Source organism: Rutilus rutilus (assembly GCF_951802725.1).
Source record: "Rutilus rutilus genome assembly, chromosome: 20".
Lineage (NCBI taxonomy): Eukaryota > Metazoa > Chordata > Actinopteri > Cypriniformes > Leuciscidae > Rutilus > Rutilus rutilus.
Window position 1 is genome coordinate 23,173,645 of NC_140225.1, and position 23,481 is coordinate 23,197,125.

General features: G+C 37.1%; 2 protein-coding genes across 2 annotated transcripts in view; one reads left to right on the forward strand and one right to left on the reverse strand.

The window, feature by feature from the left end:
• The window catches only part of golga7bb (golgin A7 family, member Bb), a 32,884-nt gene extending 26,463 nt beyond the window's left edge, over window positions 1–6,421 (forward strand). The window contains exon 5 of the mRNA XM_084392001.1: window positions 1,884–6,421. Within this exon, the coding sequence (XP_084248127.1) occupies window positions 1,884–1,967 (84 nt within the window). The 3' untranslated portion in view covers window positions 1,968–6,421. The remainder of the gene's footprint in view (window positions 1–1,883) is intronic.
• The window catches only part of crtac1b (cartilage acidic protein 1b), a 67,099-nt gene that overhangs the window by 3,109 nt on the left and 40,509 nt on the right, over window positions 1–23,481 (reverse strand). Inside the window, exon 14 of the mRNA XM_084391997.1 lies at window positions 22,760–22,903. Within this exon, the coding sequence (XP_084248123.1) occupies window positions 22,760–22,903 (144 nt within the window). The remainder of the gene's footprint in view (window positions 1–22,759; window positions 22,904–23,481) is intronic.

Sequence of the window (23,481 nt, forward strand, 5' to 3'; positions counted from 1 at the left end):
TACCTGCATGACAAAGCACTAGAAGCTGTGTGTCGCTTCCGGCAAACCAGCCTGCTGTTCTTTGCTCATCCTGTATCAGCAGAGGGTCTTCTTTTTGATGAATCACGTGTACAGGCGATTCAAAATGTCCCTGCTGATTATCTATCACGTTTGCCCTTTCCTGCTTTACCTGCAGATGGTGCTGTTGCTCCAGCTCCTGCTGATGATGCTGGTGAGGAATTTTTTGTATCTGCCACCTGTGGTTCTCTGTTTGCTGCTGAAGTTGATGCTGCACGTGCTTCTTGTCCTGCTCTAACCAAACTTTGTATACAGATTACTAGTGGTTGGCCTCCATCATCAAAGGGACTGGACGTAGAGTTGTTGCAGTGTTATAAACTGCGTCTGTAACTCTCTGTTAAGGACAGCTTCATCTTTCGGGGCTCACAGCTGATTGTACCTGCTTCTCTTTGGTCTGTGTTGGTCTCCATAACACACAAAGGACATCGGGTAGAGGTGAGAGCCAAACAACACCTTTGTGATCTCTATTGGTGGCCAGGGATGGATGCTCAGGTTCATGATGCTGTCCGTTCCTGCTACGTGTGCCAGCTCAATGACCATTTGACACTGCTGCATCTGACTGCAGGTTTGCTATAACCTTAACGGACTATTACAGCCAATGGCCTGAGGTCTCCTTTGCTCGCACTGTTGCTACAGATTCTGTGGTTTAGTTTCTGTCATCAGTCTTCAGTCGTCATGGAAATCCATTGAGTATAGTTACTGATCATGGTGTTCAGTTTAAATCTGCTGCTTTCATTGCTTGTCTGGAAGGAAGGAATATTCGTCACCATCGTTCATCTCTCTATACTACCTGGCAGCTAATGGTGCAGTATAGAGGTTCAACCATGTGTTCAAACACACTGTCCAAATGGCCATCCAGCAAAATATGCCATGGAAATCTGTGGTAACCGACTTCTCACAGGTGTACCGTGCCACTCCACATGCTGTAACTGGTGCTTCACCTGTTCCGCTACTCTATAGCAGGAACATGCACACAAAACTGTCTATTTTGCTATCTGCTCCTGTGCAGTCATTAACGGACATGACTGTTCGTCGAAGGCTTATGTGGCTGCAACACAAAATGAAAAAGTACACTGATGCTAAGCGGGGCACTTGCTCTCCTTGTTTTTCAGGAGGAGGATAAAGTGAGGGTATGGAACCCCTTGCATATTCCTAAGGGACACCGAATGTTTACTGAGTTCAGTTGGCAAAAGATTTGGGGTGGGTACGTACATTCTTAGTGATGACATGGAATGAATGATGACATGGAATGCTTCCCCTCTCACTCTATTTCCATGGACACCAACATCTCCTAAGAACACTGCTCACCACACACACACACACACACACACACACTCATACCACTAGACCTAAATGTGATGTTTAGTGGCCTATATAGTTGCTTAAAGGACTATGTTACTTAGATCTGATGTGTTGTTCTGAGTCTTATGTGTGGATGTGTCTGCATTGCTGATGCAACTCTATTGTACTGTTTGTTTGTTTTTTGTTATCTTGTATGAAACAGTAGGGTTTAAGAAGGTATGGGAAGGAGGCAGGAACTGGCAAAATATGAGTGTAACTTTAATGACAAAATAAACATAAAGTAGACAAAAGTAAGCAGCAGCCCCTCACGGTCGACTGTCGCATGTAAACAAAATAAAACAACATTAAGTCCCAGGACTGCTACTCTCTCGTCTTCCATTGTCTTCACTCCTCCTTTTATCCTTAACATTCGCTCCACCGGCCTCGCTCCGCACCCACATTTTTAATACAGTATTTAGACTTCTCATACCAACACTGTTATGTTTCAACATTGCAAATTTTAACCCTTGACTGTGGCCGTCCAGATCGAAATCTCCATCTTCGAGGACAGTGGCTCCACCAGCTCCAGCTCTAGTGGAAGTTCTCCGACCAGTAGCACGGCTCAATGACTGGAGGAGCAGCACCAGGGGTACGGGTACAGGGGGGTCTGTACGCTCCCCAAGATCCGCATGTTGAAACATGAGAGCACCAGATTTTAAATACTGAGTGAGAGAGAGGAAGTACAGGTACTGCTCACTCACTCGCTTCTTCCAAACAACAAGCGCAAAGCCAGGAGCTTTAACTCACAAATACAACTCCCCTTCCCCATCTCATTTAATTTAACCTCCTTTACATTTCCATTAAGTGACAGATATAAGTTGATCAGACGCCCTCAATAATGAAATAAAGAGGGATAGCAATGGTTGGAGTGCTTTCTACAGATTTCTTACTGTGCCTTAGCTCTGGAAAATCAGGTTAAGATGGTTTTGAAACAACATGATAGTTGGTTTCTAGGTAGTCTAAGATGGCAATTAGCTGGTTTACCATGTTCCAAAAGAAACCTTATACTGGCATGACCAACTGATAGCTGTAGGCTACATCTACACTAATCTGGGTACATTTAAAAATGCACATTTTATTTCTATGTGTGGTCCTTTCGTCCACACTGAGACAGCGTTTTTGTCCTGCTTAAACAGAGCTTTCTGAAGACGCTTTGCCAAGTGGATAAAAGTAAAAATGCAGTTTTCACTTTATAGTGTAAACTGTAAAATCTTAGGTATTTGAAAAGGATAGCGCATGTTTAGTCATGTGACACATATTATAGTGTACCTATAGATATCTATGTTTATTACCGGTGTGCCTACTTTGTGCTATTCACTTTCACAGTGTTGCTAAAGATAAATGCTACTTTGTACAATCTTCATATTACATTCCTGCAAAAACGACAAAAAATGACTCGCAATTGCTGTCCTACAGCAAAACATGAGGGCAGTTGCGTTTTAGTCAATATGTGGAATGGCGATTAAATGCGACCTGAACGCACCAGTAATGTGTTTTGCAAATAAAATAATCATGCAAGAAGAATAGCATAAGAACTTTATGATGTCTGGTCTCTCAGTCCCGGATAGCAACATAGTGTCGGCCCAGATCTGGCCCACATCTGGTACACGTGAAATCCACACGTACCAGATGTGGGCCGGATCTGGGCCGACACTATGTTGCTGTCTGGGGTATCATCTCAGTGAGATTTTATTACATTTTACACAGGATGATTTTAGATTTTTTCGGCGTTTCAGTGTGGACGAGAAACTTTTTGAAAATGCTAGTGCGGACCGTGAGCGTTTTGAAATGAAACTGTATCCGGATTAATGTAGACATAGTCTAAGATGGTTGCAAAACATAGCAACCAGCTTAAGCTGGATTTTCCAGCAGTGCTTTGGTGCTTATTTAGTTTGGACAGTGACTGAGCTCTCTCTATTCATCCCCCTGATGTTCCACAGGGGCCAAATTCAGCAGTGCCTCAGTTCACTGGCAGTCTTGACCCTTTGCAGCGTTCCAGGCTCATGTTCCTTCTTTTAGTTCCACCACATACCTGCACCTCAGAGGTTCAGTGTTTGGTGTCGGGGACAATATGCCCAAACCGGGCAATGCTCCCCTCTGCTCATGGAGGATAATAACAAATGGCAGCCCTTCTGGCAGCATGTTTCTTTATTATTTTTTTCTTAATTATTTTTTGTACGATAAAATCTACCTCTGGTTTGTGCTTGTGCAGGGAGCCGAGGGAGCCAGTGTAGACAGGATGAGGTCCAACATGTAAATGCGCCTTAGATAAAGTTTATTTGGACTGATCTGGTTCAGAGGAGATTGACTCACCAGCTGTTCAGAATGAGCTGTGAGATTTTTCATTGCTCTTGTTGGTTTCATGTTAAGCATATTTGCTGGACTCTCAGACATAATTCATGCAAGAATGCATGCTCATTATTCTCTTATAAGAAATAACATAATCTGCCATGATTGACTTCCCTTCAGTTTATGAGTTTGTTGAAGTAAAAAAGTGGGCAGTAATAGTCCAGTATTAATTGTGCCAGGAAAATAGAGTTGTATCTGTAAGGCACATGACCTGTATGTATATAATAAGACCAATTTACATAATAAGGAAGTATAAAATGTAAGTTATTATTTTTAGGGAATCAAATGACGGTTTTTGCACTGAAATACCACATGCAAAGTGGCATAACTGTTTAATGTATTTGTAATTTACATAAAACATGTTTGAGCTGTTGAATTTGATCTACCTTATCTTGTAGCATTCAGTAAATGCTCTTTTTGGACTGCAGAAAAGTTTTGAGTTATTTTATCACAAAAAGTCAAGGTAAATTTGATTCCACATTTGACCCCTTTAACTGCCTGTTCATTATTTTATGACCTTTTTAATGAACAGCTCCCCACCTGGTCACGGTTACTGTAACCCACCTTTGAGCTTCTCTAGGGTTTCTCCTCAGTTCATTTCTGACAGCCACTCATCTGATCTGTATTGTAGCGTTCATAGATCTCCTGTGCTTGCTGCCTTCATGTTTCACTGCTGTGGAGATACCAACCCTGGCGCTGATCCATCAGGACCGAGCACTTCTGTAAATTGTACATGACTTGCACTATTAATGCATGAGAGTCTTTGTCTACATGTGGACTTCAAGTCATTAGTTAGTGAATGTCTGTAGTTTTCTTTTGATGAAGCTGTTCTTGATGTTTATGAAGTCACCGTGAACCTGTTCACAGCCCTTTTGTTTTTCTGCCATATGATATATTTTTGAGACCAGTTTACAGTGGGACCTTTGAGAATTGATTGGATTGTGAAAAATAGGCATTTCTACAATTGTTTTACAATTTTATTTGAAATTGCAAGAAGCAATGAATCGTGCACAATAACATCATGGTACATGAGTTAAGAAAGTGTATTTTCATTGTGATTTCATGTTGACTGTTTATTGGGCTGGAAAGGCATGTTTTTGACAAGTTGCTCAGGAAAGATTTTACAAGTAAATCTGCCAAACCTCTCTCACCCACGGCCTTTACGTTTTGACAAAGCTGACTGAAAATCTGAAATATTTCTTGGCATGGTTTGACCGACTGATTTTGACTCTAATGATGGAGTGTGAGGGGCCCTTCAATATTTACAATATTTAGTCTGAAAGGGCCCTGGGCTGATCCATACAAATCAGTAAAACATGACATAAAAATTTAAGTTACATTAAAAAGACATATATTACCTTGTGTTTATATGGACAAGCCTGCTATTTCGGACAGGTCGTATATAATTCATATAAAGTGTCAGGCACTGTGTCTAGCGTCATGCCATGAGTTTTCCACAATACTCACTTTTCATTTATATCAACAAATATTGGGTATGTCAGCATAGGTAAGATGGAAAACACATCTGTTATAGGAAAAAAAGAAACATCACATATGTATTAAAAAGTACTTTGATATGGCAAAATGTAAATACTAGTTTTGTATTGTATATTATGTTGTTTTGAACCAATTGTATAGAGAAAACACTGGAGAATTATTTAACAAAAAAAAAGCTAACATGTCTTCCTAATGTTGAAGCATAACTTTCCATTACCTTTAATACTTCTGTTGGGAATATTATCAAATCTCTGGCTCATTGCTGTAACAGAGACAAATGTGTTTTATTATCTGTACTAATATACCTTGAAATTGAGAATATATCTATAAAAATGTAGCAGGTATTTCTTCTGCTGTTTGTTTATTACTGTTATGTTGAACTCAATGTATCAAGAGAGAGTTTTATACAATTTATATATAAAATATATATTTATCCCCAAAATGTCTGGATGTGAGCAGGATTCTGAAAAGAGGTATTGTTTTCTGCTTCTACAGAATGCCAACAGAAATAAAATGTTTTTTTTTTTTTTTTTTTCTCTGGAAACGGAGATCAGATGAGTTTTTTCCCCCTGCACATACACAGACAGTGCTGAAATAAAAACAGACTGTTTTCTGGGCATGTGAGCTAGGTTAACAAACATGGGTTCATCATTTTGGTAAATCTCAACAGGCTAATTCAAGGTCCAGCTCACACACTCTCCAGAAGTCTTTCTCTCCCATAAGACATTAAGCAGCATTACTGGCTTGAGAAGAAGTCATATATTCTTATTTGAGAGGAAATGGTATTGCCCTTGATGTGACAGACGAGTGTTCTACGCCCGAGATGGGGGATTAGAGTTATGACTTTGGCAACCCAAGGCTGCTTTTGGTTCTTCAGTTTTATAGAGCATTTGCATTGCATGGGTCTGTTCTTCCTCCAGGATATTAGTGCAGAAGAACAGATTCACCTGCTGATATGAAAGCCTTGTGATTTTCAAATGGGGTAACGTTCAGTAATAAGTCACTTACAGTATAAGTTATTAGTTAATGAGCTAATCATTTACAAAACATGACTGTACGACCATAAATTAATAATAAGTGATATATTGACATTTTATGAATGTTTTGTTGATTCAGTTTTAAGTCATTTACTGTATAAATGATTAGTTAATGATGAACTAATCATTTACAAAACATGACTATGTTAATAAATGATTAATAAGTGGTATGCTAACATTTTATGAATGTTTTGTTAAATCAGTTATAAGTCATTTATAAATTATTAGTTGATGAACATCATTTACGAAACATGACTGTGTTCATAAATGATTAATAAGTGGTATGCTAACATTTTATAAATGTTTTGTTAATTCAGTTATAAGTTACTTATAAATTATTATTGATGAACAATTTACAAAATATGACTACATGTTCATGAATTGTTAATAAGTGGTATGCTAATGATTTACAAATGTGTTGTGTTATCTACAAAAAAAAATTGTAAATCATGAAATAAATCAAATAGATCATCAGTAGATGGTTCATAAGTTATTAGTTGATAAATTGTTTATCACTTACAAATCATGTCAAATTTATTTCAAAATTGGTATTCAGTACTTGAATACTTCAATCGGTAACTGGGCAACAGTGAGGAAAAAATATTTGCTCCATGAGGATTATTTGAAAAAGATCCAACAATTGAAATCACACAGTAAATGTATCCCAGATCGCAGCATATGTCGGCCCAGACCCGGCCCACATCTGGTACACATGGAATCCACATGTACCATATGTGAGCCGGATCTGGGCCGACACCGTTGCTGCCTGGGTTGGTTTCTCTGAGAATAATTTTAACAGCTTTCATGGTGAAACAGTGTAACACATCCAGTACAAAGTTCTGCTATGGAGTGGGGGGAACGTTCTGTTTTGATGAGGAGTGTGTGATGAGGAAGTGTTCGGGCAACTAATAAAAAAAAAGTCATTTTTGCAATTCTGTTTTGTGATGTTAGTAGTGCACAAATAACACACTTCACCTTTACGTTCACAGACGTTCATATATTTTTGTTATTGCTGCAACATCTCTAAGGAAAAACAGATAGCATGGTCATTTAAAGAAAGGTTACTCAAAACCCTAGAGTCATATTGTTTTGGACCATGATAAAAGACAACAAACTAAGCAGCTTCAGTATAATGAATTCAAGGCCAGTGTGGGTTTTTCCATGTATTTACTTATATTCCTCACAGCAGTAAATACGCAGGTCAGGGTCAGCAGATGAGAGAGAGTTCTTGAAATACAGTTGATTTCACATTTAAAGAGCAAACGTCATCCTATTTGTCAACCAAGGGGAAAATTAAAATCACTCCAGCGTTAGAACACAGGCCAGCTTTGCGTTCTGGACTTTTAAAAACAAAAAGAGGAATGAAATAGAAGGACTAAAGCAGGCAGAGGCTGAAAGAGTTATTGTTGTCTGAGAAGCAGATGTCATCCTATATGCTAAATAGATCAGATGTTATTATACAGTCTTGTAAGATTGCTTTAAATAAAGTGACAATCATTTTGAAACTACCGGGAAATGTTCTTTTAAAAATTTGTTTCTGAAAGGAACACAGATAGATGAGCCAATGAAGTGCACTGCATTTATTCTTTTTCGTTCTCGTTGTTTTTTTTAGTATAAATGATCTAAAATCAAATTTTTGCCTGAATAAACAAAACCTTTATGACTGAATTCATTAAGATCAAACTCATTGAGGATGAATAAATGAGGACAATATTTTCATTAAATGTCTCTTTAAAAATACATAGTGTTACAATACTGAACAACTGACTTTTCCATGATTTTGGTTCTTTAAATCTTCTGAAATATTTTTATTAACAATAATATTTTATTTATAAATATTATTATACATTTAAAAAGACTTTTTATTTTTAATATATATATATTTTTTTATATATATATAAATATTCATTTTAAATGTATACATTACATTGAAAAACAAATGACACTGATTATTTGCTGCGCAACTCTACACACATTTGCATTTACGCCGTCTTCAAATCCAGTGATCTCACCTCAATATGTCATTTTCACATGGCTTTTAATGTGGCCAATTGTGATCCGATTACACTCAGTACACAGTGTGAATGAGATCCTAACAGAGGGAAAACTCCAATTCTTCACACTTCTGATTGTTACATGGCAGTTTAATTGTGAACATGATCCTTTCAATCTTCATGGCAAATTTAATGTATTATTTAAACACTCAGGCTGCAGAGCTTTCATAAGACAGGATGAACACAATGCAGTCTTCATGACATTTCTCTTTCATTTCTGGCTGGATTTAGTGTCTACAAATATTATTGTTTGACTGCATTTGGATCTCTCTTTTCAAGAGCCGACCTTGTTGGCTTTGACTAATGGTGATCAACCTCAAAGACTAGCACTGAATGTCTGTTGTAGGATGTAATATCTAGTGTACGCTGAATCTTAATATGTGCTGTTGCAATAAGCTTTGTTGTCAGATATATTTAGCAATGGTCTAGCTCCTAAAGGGACATGGTGAAGGGAAAAAAAGATGAAATGGGAGGAAAAATATGTCAATGCTTTTGTATTCTCAAAATGTTTGCGTTCCCCCCAGGAAAATCGCATTCGCTCGCAAAACTTTTAATCCTTTCCCCGCCATTGACCAAATTTTTCCGTCATTGATGACATACAGTAACGCTTCCCCGCCATTGATGGAATTTTCCAGCTTTCCGTGTTTAAACTTAACGGTTTATGGTAGGGGGCGCTATTACGTAGCTTCTGAAAGAGCAGAGAATATCCGGATCAAAACAAGTGATAAAAGCTTTGCCAATGCATGATGTAGAAAACACAATTTTCTCAGCTTTTCGATCAAAATGTTGCTTTTTTATGAAACTTACCCACAATCAAGTGTCAAAAAAAAAAATGCATGAAGCTAGAATAAAACGTTTTTTTAAAGCAGAGGCTCTGTTCTTTCTTTGTATATATTGCATGTTCAGATATTCATACAACAAAATATTTTGCCGGCCATGAATTTTTTGTGAAAATTATCAAAAACGCTGGTGGAGGCTGGCAACTTTAAAGTTCCCCTATTATGCTATTTTAAAGTGTCCTAATGTTGTTTTGGAGTCTCCTACAACAGGTTTACATGCATCAAAGGTAAAAAAAAACGGATTAATTTCCTCATAATATACATTTGTACATCACCACATTTTCAGTGATTCTCAAACGACTCGTCAGATGAATCAATCTCTCTAAATCCCGCCTTTCCGCGAGCTACTCTGTTCTGATTGGCCAGACAGCTCAGTCTGTTGTGATTGGTTTACCGTGCACGTCGAAAAAAAAACGCCCATTGCCATAACAATGTCAGCTGTCCTGAGGCTTCCTACACCATAAACTATAGACAGTAACGAACAATGACGTACCCACCCGTTGACGTACGTACCCAATGACGTTACCATATCAGTGCGAGCGCGAGTCCGATGATGAAACACTGGAAGAACTAGTTATTCAACTCAAACCTCCATCGAAAGGAGGACTAGAGCAGGACGTTTCTCAGTGGTACACTACTCAGTTTGAGGTACATTATGAGATGTTGTAACTGTAATTCCTCACCATCAGCATTAACAAGTGCATGTCTATCAACAAACCGATTATTTTACTTGTACTAATTTATTTACCGAGTATTTTTGTAATATATTGCGGTGAACACGTGGAAACTGTATCAATAACAGTGCATGTATGCAATGTATACATTAGCCGAGCTCTAGCGTGAATGACTGATGTAACATAAACGTTGGTAAAACAAATCTTGCTCCATGCTTAATCTTTCCTCAAAGTAGGAGTAGGGGGAGGCTGCACACCTGGAGCCGGTAGATATACGCCCCAGGCGGTTTTACGCCCCTTTTGTTCCTGATTTGTCCAGTAGGCTGTACTACGACACGAATTGAGGTATGTTAAATAATCTGCTAAAGTTTTTGTTGTTTAGCAATGATGCAACATTTATTATTTATAAGCGATTATCTAGATAAAGCTAGGGTAGGTAGATATCAATTCATTTCTATATATCAGTGGATGGGTCTATAATTTATTTCGAGAGACAAAAAGTTCTTGACAGTCAGGTTGATGTTCTGTCTGGCTCAAACAACCATGTGTAGGTTTAGCTGCCCCTAGTCTTCTCTACTCACTTTCAAAATTAATTTTATTTTTAATTTTCTTTTGTTGCCTGTGTTTAGCTTGCGTGAGATGGCCTCTTCTGGTAAGACCCTGTTTACCTCTTGCATTAAAACATACTCCACATGGTTTCTGGGGCAACATTACAGTAGATATTGGAAATATGTGAACTTTTTATTTTACTTTTTACAGTCTATGCTGTGAACACACAAAAGACACATTTATAATAGGCATATATGTTAGGGTGACCATACGTCCTGTTTAACCAGGACATATCTGTCCAGGATTTCGAGATCGCCCAAAATGCCCGGGATTCGTCTTTTGCTTTCTACAGTCACCATTCATTATGTTTACATTATTACGTTATTTGACACTGACACGTACGTGCCAGCTTTGCAGGTCATGCATTCTGATTCACACGGATCCCGATCGAGACGAAAACACAGGAATTTTCTTAGCAATGCTTACACGCACATCAACCGATCACTTGTTTAGCGTTCATGTAAACACTACATTCAGATTAACCAATCGGAATTAATTCAGTACTACTGAATCAAAAGGTGTACATGTAAACAAAATGAATGGCGACGAGAAAGCAAAAGCCGAATCGCGGATATTTTGGGCGATCTCGAAATCCCGGCCGGACATGACCTGGAATATGGTCACCCTAATATATGTACTGTATGTAAATCTCTCTCTCTAAGTAAAGAGTTTAACTGCATACTCACTCAAATATTGTGATTATTTCCAACATCATACATGATAAAACCCACATTAAAAACTTGTCCCATTTGGTTTGAATGTAGATTATGGTTTGAGTTGTTTCTTACAAATGAGATGATCTAATTATATAATTTATATCTTAATATAAATTTTTCTTAAAATAGCTTACTGATCTGGACTAAAATGTAGGGTATGTGCACTTAATGTGGGTTTTATCATACTCTGTCTTTCCAAGTTCTCTTTAACTTACATCTCATAAAGGTGTGTGTTAGCTTTAGCTACTTAAGGAAATGAAAATCTCTCTCTCTCTTTCTCTCTCTCTCTCTCTCTCTCTAAACTTGTATAAACTATAAACACCCATCTCTTTTTTAACTGCATTCCAAACCAATAGCTTGTCTAGTAAATAAACGACATACAGAGACATACATGGACATGTTTTTAATGTCATTTTCAATTTTCTCTGCACAGTCCATCATCAGTGGCCAAAAGAAATCAAACTGGCTTGACACTTTTTCCAAAAGTGTTCAACCAACAAGTGCCTGTGCTGTTGTACTTTGAAGATGAGGAGCAAATTGATGCAATCCACTCACCAATTGATGGTTGATGGTCTTCAACTAACCATTCAGAAATGTCCTTCAACATGTTGTCACTTCTTGAGTCTCTCCATCATTGACTCCGTTGACATCATCTGACTCCGGTTTGAACATAAAAGGCTAAAAGTTTTAGAAATTTTCAGTGTATGTCTGTGTGAGGTAAAATGACACAAGCTGTTGAAGCTCCGCCCTCTGTGCCGGGAGTAGCAGCTCATTTGCCTTTAAAGGAACAGATACAAAACGGTGTTTTTGCTCACCCTCAAAAAGTGACAACTTTAACATGCTATATACAAATATCTGTGGGGTATTTTGAGATAAAACTTCACATACACCCTGGGGACATCAGAGACTTATTTTACATCTTGTGAAAAGGGCATTATACCACCCCTTTAACCACTGATTCTTCACATGCTCGTCCTTGGGCAGTGAAAAAAAAGAAAACTGGCTTTACCTTCACATAGAGCACAGCGTCTTCTCGACATGATGCTATCCAGTATCCACAGGAATCAGCTGCAGGTTTGAGGTTCAAGTTTTTCCTGGTGTCTGCGCACGCAATATGCTAATGTTTCGTCTTGACGTCACAACGAAACAGCTTATGACTCGTTTGAAAAACAATTAATTGACTCAGAGTCGACTCTTACTTTTGAAAGACCATAACTTTATATATGGTGCACTTTCAGATTAAAAACTTTGCAGGATGTTTTCATTCACTTAGAGCTATGTTACACACTACATGCAGGATCATTTTCAAAAATGCTGTTAAATGCAAAAGTTATTTGCGAGCAAACGCAAAGTTTCTCGAGGGAACGCAAAAGTTTTGTGAATGAACGCAAAGTTTCTCGGGGGAACGCAAAGCTTGCGTGAGAAATTAAAAGCATTGAAATATATATTTTCCTCCCATCTCCCATTTTTATCCATCACCATGTCACTTTAGGAGCTCTGTAAGAGTCTAATTTAAAGCTACAGCATGTTGTTTGGTGACCTAAGGAAGATGTTGCTCTGTTCAGTGACAAAAATAACCTTTCAGCCACACAAGAAGACTGAAAAACTTTGCACAAAATGTTCATCTTAATTGTAATGCTCCCTGAATCATAATCATACACTGTTAGTTGGTTGGCCAGAGGACAACTGGCCCCTGACTGAGCCTGGTTTCTCACAAGGTTTTTTTTTTCTCCATTCTGTCACCTGATGGAGTTTTGGTTCCTTGCCACTGTTTGCCTTGGCTTTTGGCTTGCTTAGTTGGGGACATTTAATATTCAACAATATTATTGATCTGCCTTACTTAAGGTGGCTGATGACACAATTTTCTTCAAGAAACAAACTTTGTTGTATTATTTTCATGTTATCACTGTGAAGCTGCTTTGATACAATCTGTATTGTCAAAAGCACTATATAAATAAAGGTGACTTGACTTGACTAGTCTAAAATGGTATAATAATCTAAATATCGGCCAAAAAATGTAAAAATAAATAAGATATGAATTATTAATATCCAAAACCATCAAGCAAGATAATTACTTGAAAGCTGACCAAAACTATCTGTGTTCAGAACTTATTCAAGCCGATGTGTTTCATAAATGCCCAAACAAATCAACCGAGATCAAAGAAGAAAAAGTCCAGAAGTTTTAATTCTTTAATCCATCATAGCCAAGTGTCCTCAAGTGCTTTATTTATGAGAATGAGCCATTTTGGTTTGGCCTATTAGCTATGTGAGGAACGCCAATGGCAGCAAACAATGGCAGTCAGTGATGTTCAGACCTCCCAAACTGAGCAACAGAATTCCTACATCTAAAATACAAGCTATCAGCACCAATTTTAATCCCATTCCCTTCAACATCTAAATTCTCCACTCTTTTTCAACCCCATCGATAGTTAATCAGAACAGCACAGTATTGAAGCAAGAGAGAACTGAAGAGCTGGGCAGGAGATTAATACTAGATTTGAATTTGAATATGACTCTATTCTTGCTTTCACTAAACCCATCAAATATAGTATGGCCAAAAGTATGTGGACACCCAAACAGCACACATATGTGATTTTAAATCATTTAATATCATAACATGGCTATATGAATATATAGAGTCAGTACTCCCTAACAGCTTGTTTTAACTGGAATTAAAGGGCCATATACCTATTCAGTTGAAGATGACTCACTTTCACTAAATTATACTTTTCACTGCTAGCTCAAAACCAGGTCTCCCAATGTGAAAAAAGAGAGATGTATTCATGGTAAAGGTCATTCCTCAAAAAAACATGATGATATGGCTACTACCTTGCTGCCCGTCATACCCTTCACCCTTTTAAACCCAGACCCAGCCTTTGGAATCTATAATGTTGCATACAGAGACAACAAACACACAGCGATCTCGACAGACTACGACTGTTTGCTTTCCTCTCCCGAGATTTGATCTTGCTCCAGTCTTTATCTACAGTATTTATCTCTTGGGCTAACTTGGGAGTCTGAAAATCTGAAATATGTCCTGAAAACCTGAGCGAGCTCCTACAAGAAAGAGAGCTGTAATAGCCTCGGGTATACACAGCGCTGCTCTCTTTAATGTGACCCCTCCATACACCTGCTGAAGTTAGTGTTTGCTTTGGAGATGATGAGCCACTAAATAAACATACAAACCACTCGGTTCATGAATGTATTTGTTTTCTTTAAAATGGATGGTTTCGTAAGAATCATTATAAATAAAGCTTCAACCAGGCATCCCTGAAGGCACTTCATCCTTAGGATTCATACCAACATTTAAAAGTTTGGAGTGTCTATTTACACTAAGTGCAAATAGCCTGACTTGTTGGCTGAGGTTATTTACACAACCTGTCCACTGGGCCAGAAAAAAAGTACAAAAAACACCTGTAACCTATTAGCATCAGTGGCATAGGGAGTAAGGCGTATTGCAGATACTTTTGACGCGATCGACCAGAGTTCAAATCTGCCTTTTGACCAACTCGTTCTCCCTTTTCCCATCGCATTTCAGATTGTAAAGGCATTTATTTTCAATAAATATGAAGAAAATATGGGAAAAGTGGAATTAAAGTGCCGAACGGTTATTTAATAATAGGGTAGGTGTATAGGGAGGTCTTTATTGTCCAAATAAGGCGACATAATATTTAATAAATATGATCATTTAACACTCTGTTATTATTGTATACTGTTTTATAATGTACTAATATACTGAGGTGCAAATAGTATCTAACTACTATTCCTTATTGCAAAGAAAACACTGCTATTTTTACATCTAGTGTGAATAGAATATACTGCTATTTTCACTTAGTGTAAATATACAGTGCTATGCATAAGTTTAGACACCCATGCTAAAGTTGACTAAAAAGAGGAATAAAAAATCATCTTTTGGAAATTGAACTTCATGCCTTAATTAAAAAAATTAGGAAAAATCCAACCTTTAAGGACACCAATTTTCTTTGTGAATGAATAATGTATCGTAAATAAATAAATGTTCTTCCTTAAAATACAGGGTGCATAAGTTAGTACACCCCTATGTTAAATTCCCATAGAGGCAGGCAGATTTTTATTTTTAAAGGCCAGTTACTTCATGGATCCAGGATACTATGCATCCTGATAAAGTTCCCTTGGCCTTTGGAATTAAAATAGCCCCACATCATCACATAGCCTTCACCATACCTAGAGATTGGCATGAAGTACTTTCCATAAGATCATCTCTCAAACCTCGCAAATCAAACCAGCTATTAGGCTAACTGAAATAAAACCATGCCAATCTCTAGGTATGGTAAAGGCTATGTGATGATGTGGGGCTATTTTAATTCCAAAGGCCAAGGGAACTTTATCAGGATGCATAGTATCCTGGATCCATGAAGTAACTGGCCTTTAAAAATAAAAATCTGCCTGCCTCTATGGGAATTTAACATAGGGGTGTACTAACTTATGCACCCTGTATTTTAAGGAAGAACATTTATTTATTTACGATACATTATTCATTCACAAAGAAAATTGGTGTCCTTAAAGGTTGGATTTTTCCTAATTTTTTTAATTAAGGCATTAAGTTCAATTTCCAAAAGATGATTTTTTATTCCTCTTTTTAGTCAACTTTAGCATGGGTGTCTAAACTTATGCATAGCACTGTATATCTAAGAAAATATGCTAAATAGCCGCTTTGTCGCCTTAAAAGTTTGGGGTCGGTATGTTTTTTTTTTTTAAGAAGTCTTTTATGCTCACCATGGCTGCATTTATTTAAGCAAAAATACAGTAAAAACAGGACTATTGTGACATTTTATCCCCAGTTAAAATAAATACTTTTCTATTTTAATAATTTAAAAAATTTAATTTAATCCTGTGATATAAAGCTGAATTTTCAGAAAAAAAATTTCCCCATCATCAATGTCAAATGATCCTTCAGAAATCATTCTAATAAGTTGGTTCTCAAGAAACATTTCTTATTATCATCAATGTTGAAAGCAGTTACGTTGTGCTGCTTAATATTTTTGTGGAAATGTAAAAAAAAAAAAAAAAAGCAGGATTCTTTTAAAAATAGAAAGTTCAAAAGATGATTGTTTGAAAAAAAAAACGTACTGTTAGTGCTGTCAAATCGATTAATCTCATCTAACATAAAAGTTTGTGTTTATATAACACTTTAAAAGTATGTTTATATAATGTATGTATACACACACACACACACAAATACACACGTATACATTACACACATTTAAACACAAACTTATGTTAGATGCAATTAATCACGATTAATCAATTTAAAGGTACAATATGCAAGATTTTTGCATTAAAATATCCCAAAATCTCAAGGCCAGTGTTATATATTTTGTTAAGTTGATTACTTACAATATCCCAAATGTTTCCAACTATTTTTAAATCGTGAGAAAATTGCGATTTTAACCAAGGAAACGGGGCGTTAGAGCAGGGGGGAGCTGGGAGTCGCCAGTCAATTGCGTCATATCCGCGTTACCCTCGGTTTCCGCTCGTACTGCGTGGAGTCCTGGACAAATGCGGAAGTTGTAGCGTCTATATCAAGCAACAAACGTTAGCTTGTTTCGTGCAGTCGTTATGGAACACAATTATTCTTTACCGATTGCAGCTGGTTCTGTCGACAAAGCATGCTTAATTTTATATTTTCCAAATGTAGCATTCGGTAATACTTATGTTTATGCAAGGGAAGTATTATTGCTTTAGGTTTGTGTTTAGTTTATTGACATTGTTTATCACGTCTGGTGTTTATGACCATGTAAATAAATATAGCATGTCTTATACATAAAGATTAATCAGTATTTTGGCAAATGATGTGGGTATGTTCGAATGTACTTTTACAACAATTGTTTAGAACACGTAAAACTGCGCCGCGTTATCACAACAATGAATTCGACATACAGTTCTTTCTCTGCGTCCAATTTTCTCTCCAGTCCCTCGTACGAGTCCTCAGTCCATCGCTCTCTCTCTCTCGTTCCAGCGCGGCTTATAAGCGGTCTCTCCACGCCAATAATACTGCAATAAGCCACAGGTGTTCGTCATTTGCACTTGACCTACTTACGTCCCGCGCGTCTCGTTTCTCTCTCTCCCGTTAGAGACCGCGCTGAACCACGCCGCCCTCGCCACAAAAAGCATGTCATTAAACGCAACATTTATAAAAATAGAACTTAACCTCATCCATGAACATGATTTTTGATTCCCGTCTGACTGATTTACATCCACGGTGGAGTTGAAAACAACAGTTCCCATCATTCCACGCTCCTTCACATCGTCATCAAGCTATGCCGTTGTTGTTTGGAATGTAGCGCCCTCTAGCGTCAGAAAATGTTGCATATTGTACCTTTAACTACTACTACTACTAGTAATTTTGAACTTTCTAACTAAAAAGCTGTATACGTATTTAATGTAATAATGTTATTTCTAATTCTTAATGCAAGTTACTGAGATGTTCTGTTACCGAGAAATCTAGCTTTGCATTTTTTTACTTTAAGGTGGAAACAGGCTTCTATAGTCAGTCTGGGAGGCTCATGAATGTTGAACATTGCTGCGAGAAAAAACAAGACAAACACCAAGACAGAAAAAGATCTTGACTTTATTTTACACATGGATCCCAAATTATAGTGAATTCTGCAAAAGAAAGGAGCAACTATTCATTGGATTCACTGGATCTAACCTGTTTTTAAGTCAAAATTGCCATCTTTTCTTTGAACGTAATAGGCGTGTGTGCTATTTCCAAATAAACCATTTTCACATAAAAGTAGAGATGACATCACCATCAGGAGCAGCTCTTCATATAATCTGATTGATCATTCAGTACTTTGCCAACCCTGTTGAAAACACATGTGTTTTGCATGCTATTCTGCCCACCAGGCTTAAAGGGATAGTTCACTTTGAAAATAAATTTTGGTATGTTTTAGCTTACCTCAAGGGCATCCAAGATGTAGGTGTCTTTTTTTCCGCAGTAGTTTCAATTTGGATATTTTTAGGTCAAACCGTTCTTGTCTGTCAGTCATATAATGCAGGTCTATGGTCACTGTCTCAAAGAGCATGCACAAAGTCCAAATTAAAACAATTCCCCATCGTCCAAATTAAACAATTCCCCATCGTAAGTACACATTGATGGCCTAAGACACGAAACGAGCGGTTTGTGTGAGAAAACGAACAGTATTTATATCGTTGTTATCTCTTGAAAACAGCACATGTCCAAATGATCTGACGGCGCGGGCGGGTATAGATATATACATAGATGTCGCCTTGGCTACGGTTTCGTTCCAATGAACTGCAGTAGCGAAGGCGACATCTAGTGTATACATCTATACTCGCCCGCGAGCGGGTATAGATGTATACACTAGATGTCGCTAGGCTACGGTTTCGTTCCAATGAACTGCAGTAGCCAAGGCGAAATCTATGTATATATCTATACCCGCCCGCGCCGTCAGATCATTTGGACATGTGCTGTTTTCAAGAGATAACAACGATATAAATACTGTTCGTTTTCTCACACAAACCGCTCGTTTCGTGTCTTAGGCCATCAATGTGTACTTATGATGGGGAATTGTTTAATTTGGACGATGGGGAATTGTTTTAATTTGGACTTTGTGCATGCTCTTTGAGACAGTGACCATCGACCTGCATTATATGACTGACAGACAAGAACGGTTTGACCTAAAAATATCAAAATTGAAACTACTGCGGAAACAAAGACACGTACATCTTGGATGCCCTTGAGGTAAGCTAAAACATATCAAAAATTAATTTCAAAGTGAACTATCCCTTTAACCAGTCTTTTTTTTTTTTTTTTTTTTTTTACAGGAAACCCATGCTGGTTAAACAGCTCTAACCAGTCTGGACTAGCATAGAAATTCATGCTGGCATTTTCAACAGAAATTGCTATGGCAGAAAATATGAAGACTGATCAGTCTCACATATCCCTTTAACATGCATTTCTTGAGATTCTACACTGTGCCTTTCCTTGTAGCCATGACACTGAGGTGAGCTTGATTTAATCTGCTCTGTAACTACATATCACTATCATTTTAACAATAATTATAGGTGGCATCTGTCAGCTCATGTGAGATCTGACATTCCGCGTGAGACTCGACATGGAACATTAGAACAGTGTAATAAAATAAAAAGAATCTATTCTCCCCCAGAGACTGAAGGGTCTTTAGCCAATGCACACATCATGAGTCAGTTTAGAAGTTATTTAACACCTCCAGAACACAGTGGATTCATGTCAAATGTTTCTGAGGTTATGACAGTTATGACAGCGCACAATGTTTAAAAAATGCAACAAATGTGGATTCTGAACTCTGTAACAACAGGGATGAACTGAAATCCTGTCTAAGCAGACTCATTTCAGTAAAGGACATTCTGTAGGAAATAACATTTACATCCAAAGCTAACGACTATGCAAACGGGGCTCAAATCTTCTGCATAGCAAACGCTAATATTCCCAATAACTGTTGAAAGGCAAAATTAAATCAATTTATAAAACATTCATAAAAAAAAAAAAAGTCTAGAGTACATAGTGGTGAATTTACTACTGAGCCTACTGGTTTAGAATAAAGGGGGTTGTAACCATTATATATATATAAACTGGTAACTATTACCAGTAAATAATGATCTAAAGCATTAGTTCATCTAAAAAAAAGAAATTCTGTCATATATTTACTCAAAACAAAACACCATAAAGGTGGTCCATATGACTTGTGTGCTATCTTTGTAGACTTCTTAAGCCACTTACAAGCTCTGTGTGAGAAACAGACACATTTTCATTGAATAATGACCTAAACTTTGGTCATAACTCTTCAGATAAAACTATCACATGGCCTAGGAAAACTATTTTATGGTGCTTTTATGGGTTTTGGGATCCTTTTCTGAGCAAACGAGGTGTGAAGATTCTTTACCATGTACAGAAAAAATAACAACAGCGTATAGGTTTGAAACAAAATGAAGATAATGACAATTTTCATGCTTGAGTGAACTATTCCCTTAAATGTCCACCTATTTCCCACAGAAAACTATTATTTGGCTAGTAACATTGCACAGAAGTTCCAGGTGTTTTTACATTTTATATATTTTGGACATTGGCTATGGATAAGTTTTACTTTAGTAGAAAATATCTCTTTACAGAGCTTTACAATATTATAACTTTAAAACATAAAAAAATTGGTAATGGCCATAAATAAATAAATAAATAAAATAAACCAACAACGAAGACTCAAATGAAACCTTGACATACTCTAGTCTTAAAAATAAAGGTTCTTTATTGGCATCGAAGTTTCCATGAAGAACCTTTAACATCAATGGAGTCTTTCCATTCCACAAAAGGTTCTTAAGTAGAAAAAGGTTATTTATTATTATTAAAATGTTCTTCACACTTAGAAAATAAAATTATTCTTTTAAGAACTGTTCACTGAAAGGTTCACTAAAAATGTTTCTTCTGTGGCATTGCTAAAATAAAAATAATAAAATAAAAACCTTTTGGAACCTTTATTTTTAAGAGTTAACTTGAACCTGACAACTTCTATAACAGTATGCTTAAATCAAAAATAATAATGTCAAGATCTGGGTCTATGTTTCTGCAGCTAGATTGCTGTGAAATCCCATGTGTGTAAATCTGAACAACATTTTGCTAAATGAAACAGAGTTTTGCGACACTCATCCATGCCAAAAACATGCACCAATCCCGAAGGTCAAAAGTGTAACGTACAAATCTCATGTGAATGTATTATTCAGAGAACAAGGAATGTAACCTTGCGTGAAACAGATGGCCGGGCATATGCTCTCCTGAAAAACCTGCAAACACGCTGCTGCCCATATGAGACTTTACTCGCTAGAACCCATCGCCTGTTTATGTGCCTGTAACACGCTGGGACACGGCCTTTTATAAAGATCACTACAATTACAATCTTATCCCACATCATAGTTGACGGACATGAATCATTATGTTTCCCTAAATCTAGATGGAGTCAGAATGTTTGTTCTGTCCTGAAAACAGGGATTTTTTTGTGGTTCCCAACTGGAAAGCGAAGCATTATTTATACAGGTCTGTTAGTGACAACATTGCTGGAGCGACAGATCCATGAAGAGTTCAGTTTACAGCTTACGTCCAAACACCTCAGTGCGAAAACGAAGGGAAAGCAGAGAATCAGAGACCAAGCAGGGTGGCAGAGATGTAAGGAGAGGGGAGGCACTGCCCTTTATGCCCCAAAGCAAGCAGTAAAGATAGCGAAGAGAGTTAGTAGAGGCCAGAGACAAGACTCGAAGAGTTTGGAGGCTGAGGACCTGTTTCCTCCGAAATAAGCCACCTGAGCTGCAGAGAAGAGGGAAGAGTATAAAATTACACAAATAATTGTAGAAATTACACAAACTACACTGTTTAAAATGATTTTTTTTAAGTACATTTTACAAGAAAATACTATCTCACTCTTTCTACTTCAAAATGGCACATGTTACTTGCCATTTCTTTATAAATGTTTGTAAAATTTACTAGCACTTTCTAAGTGAAAACTGTTTCAAATACTAAACCTTTTTTAGGTGCACTTACTATTTTCAACTTAAAATAAATTGCAATTAAAATAGGAAAATATTAGACAATAGTTGATGTAAAGTAAGAATATATACAGTAGTTATAAAATTAATTTGCCTCATTTGGTCTTAGAAATAATGCAGATTTTGATATCTTTGCAAATCTGAGCACAGTTTTGAGACATTATTGAGATCTCATGGTCATGGCAAGCAAACTAACTAAGTAACTAACAAAATAAACACAACCAACCATCAAAACTGAAATTAAACCCTGACATATTTCAAGTACTTGTACTAAGGGAAGTCTATAATACTTGCCGTTTCTTTGTAAATATTGTTTCAAATAAACTAAAACAACACCAACTTTTAAACATAAAATTAATTGGGAGGACTAGAAAGATATAGTTGATGAGATGAGATGTAAGAATATAGTGATAGAGAATTAATTTGCCTCATTTGGTCTTGTAAGTAATTTTTTTTTTATATATTTTAAGAGTTTATATTGAAATCACTGACTTGCAGACTCTGGTATCTTTGCAAATCTGAGATTTTTGAGAGAGTATTGAGAGTATAATTTCCAGAATGACAACGCAATCTACCAAGAGCAGCACAAATTAGAATCTGGTTTAAGAAATGCTTTTTTTGGGTGGTAAATAATGGCGCAAATACCAGTAAATTGGCTAGCGCAAACCTTAGTAAATCGCCTTGCGGGATTCATTTAAATACTCTCCTCCCATAAATTTTGCGTCTGACATGGAAACTCCAACAAATGCATGTGCAATACGGTCAGCCTCAAAAATAACCGTGTCCGTGCCTTTTTAGCGCAAATTTTTCTTCCGTAAATCCTGACAGTAGTTTTTTGACACCAAAAGAGGGTTTCCGCTGGCAAAAGCTGTTAGTAAATCTGGCCCTTAGTATTTTCTCAACTACACCCCCAGTCCCAAAGCTGAAGTGAAAGTCTACCTATGTGAGAAAACAGCTTTTCTCCAGGGCTTCGTATTGCATCAACCCACCCTGGCTTTAGTCTCAACTCACCTACACATGCTGTCCCTTCATCATTAGGCTCATATCCCTGGTTACACCTCTTGTTTGCACGGCACTTGAAGCTCCCGTACGTGTTCGTGCAGACGGGGCGCTCAGAGGGACAGACAGACGGGAACTGTGTGCACTCGTCTCGGTCTAGGGAGTGAAGAGGAGTGGAATAAATATGAGGTCTTATACATGATGCTATGGTGACAGACAGCCACATTTACTTGTGAAAGTGGATGCTTCAAGTTATCATTATATGTGTCAGTATAGTTATCAGTATAGGAGTCGGTTTAGCTTCTACTATCAAACAAATGATGGCTGACATAGCTTCTGTACCAACACCTGCTGAACATAGGTAGCTTCCCATTAAGACAACATCCTAACTGAAATGGAAATTCATAACTCGAGTGATTGATTTGGACTACTCTGCACCACATTATGCAAACAGGGATTTCATTGTGAATCACATAGGAGAACTGACTCACAATTTCAATAACGTAACAAAAAAACAAAAAACAAAAACATTTAAATAGATCAAATTTATTCCTAACTTCAAATCAAAAGTCAAAGTTTGCAATAATTCTATAATTTTGCTTTTTGCTCACCAAGGCTGCATTTATTTGATTAAAAATATTGAAATACAGTAATATTGTGAGATATCATTACAATTTAAAATAACTGTTATCTGTTTGAATATTTTTTAAATATCATGTATTCCTTTGATGGCA